This window comes from Octopus bimaculoides, chromosome 6 (genome assembly GCF_001194135.2).
Source record: "Octopus bimaculoides isolate UCB-OBI-ISO-001 chromosome 6, ASM119413v2, whole genome shotgun sequence".
NCBI lineage: Eukaryota > Metazoa > Mollusca > Cephalopoda > Octopoda > Octopodidae > Octopus > Octopus bimaculoides.
The window spans coordinates 103,840,325-103,841,624 of record NC_068986.1 but is presented as its reverse complement, the minus strand read 5'-3'; the positions used below and the strand labels follow the sequence as shown (position 1 = coordinate 103,841,624).

The window sequence follows — 1,300 nt, the reverse complement described above, 5'->3', positions numbered from 1 at the left end:
ATATACACGAACATATACATGCATATATGGGTACAGGACGTCACCAACAGTAAACAACATGAAATACGACAACAAATGGGTTCAATACGCAAACAACGAGAGAAACAAATGGAAAACAGGACAAGGAAAACTAAGAACGACCCTTCATCAGTCGTCGGCTGTCTATCTACTCCTCATGTGTGTGTGCGTACGTATGTATACAATTAAAAAATAACACATTTTTGACAAGCAATCTCTTTTCTCTTTATTCTTTCACGATTTCTAATGAAGTTTTTACAATAAGGTAATTATTCATGGTCAATACTTTCTGACAGATTCGAACGTAAGAACCCGTGAAGCGTTTTATTATTCAGAAAGTGAATCATGTGTTGAATTACTTCAAATCCTCTCTCAACCGTCTCTTGATTTATTAACGATGGCTGCTATTTTCGTCAGAACATGAAAAGTATTAATGAAAATAAATGGTTTGTTGGTTTTTCTGGTAATCGAAACAAAATTCCAACTTCTAATTGCATTGGACTTTCTTTATACAAGAGGACATTATTTGTCTCAATTATTTTAAATGCTGCGAAACTAAAAGATTTCGTTTTTCTATCAACATTTGACGTCTGGGGCTTCCCACTGTTGCACGCAGGCCTGGTCTTTTTTCGAAAAAACTAGATCTGGAGAGCACGCTTTGGGCGTATCTAAACCGCCTTGGCATTGATAATATCTGTGACAATCTGTAGGATTTGGGATTAAACGTGTTCCTTCATTCCGACAGCTTTCTCCAATTTTAAGCAGATGACCTGTTAATAGAAAGACAGAAAAATTATTTCATGTAGTGTATTCGTTTCAAATTTTGGCACAAGGCGAGCAATTTCGGATGAGGGGAAAACCAATTACATTGACTGAAATGCTAAACTGGTACTTAATTAATCGACCCCGAAAGGAAGAAAATAAAGTTGACATTTGTTAAATTTGAGCTCAGGACGTAAAGACAGACAAAATGCTCCTAAGCATGTTTCTGGCTCGGCGTATTATCAATTCTGCCAGCTCACCGCCTTGATTTCATGTAGTGTATTGGTTTCAAATTTTGGCACAAAGGTAGTGATTTAGCGGAAGGAGTAAAGTCGATTATATCGACCCCAGTCCTCAACTGAAGCTTATTTTATCGATTGGAAAGAATAAACGACAAAGTCAGCATCGGCGAAATTTGAACCCCGCACGTAAAGACAGACGAAATGATGCTAAGCGTTTTTCTCTGTGTGCTAATGATTCAGCCAGCTCGCTGCCTTAATTTCATTCCTTCCTTCTCGCC

The 1,300-nt window shown here is 37.7% G+C and overlaps 1 protein-coding gene across 1 annotated transcript in view; it reads right to left on the bottom strand.

Moving 5' to 3' along the window:
* Nucleotides 1-218: 218 nt before the first annotated feature.
* LOC128248162 (peritrophin-44-like) overlaps nucleotides 219-1,300 on the bottom strand; it is a 10,770-nt gene continuing 9,688 nt past the window's right edge. The window contains exon 3 of the mRNA XM_052969020.1: nucleotides 219-788. Coding sequence (XP_052824980.1) covers nucleotides 595-788 — 194 coding nt within the window. The 3' untranslated portion in view covers nucleotides 219-594. The remainder of the gene's footprint in view (nucleotides 789-1,300) is intronic.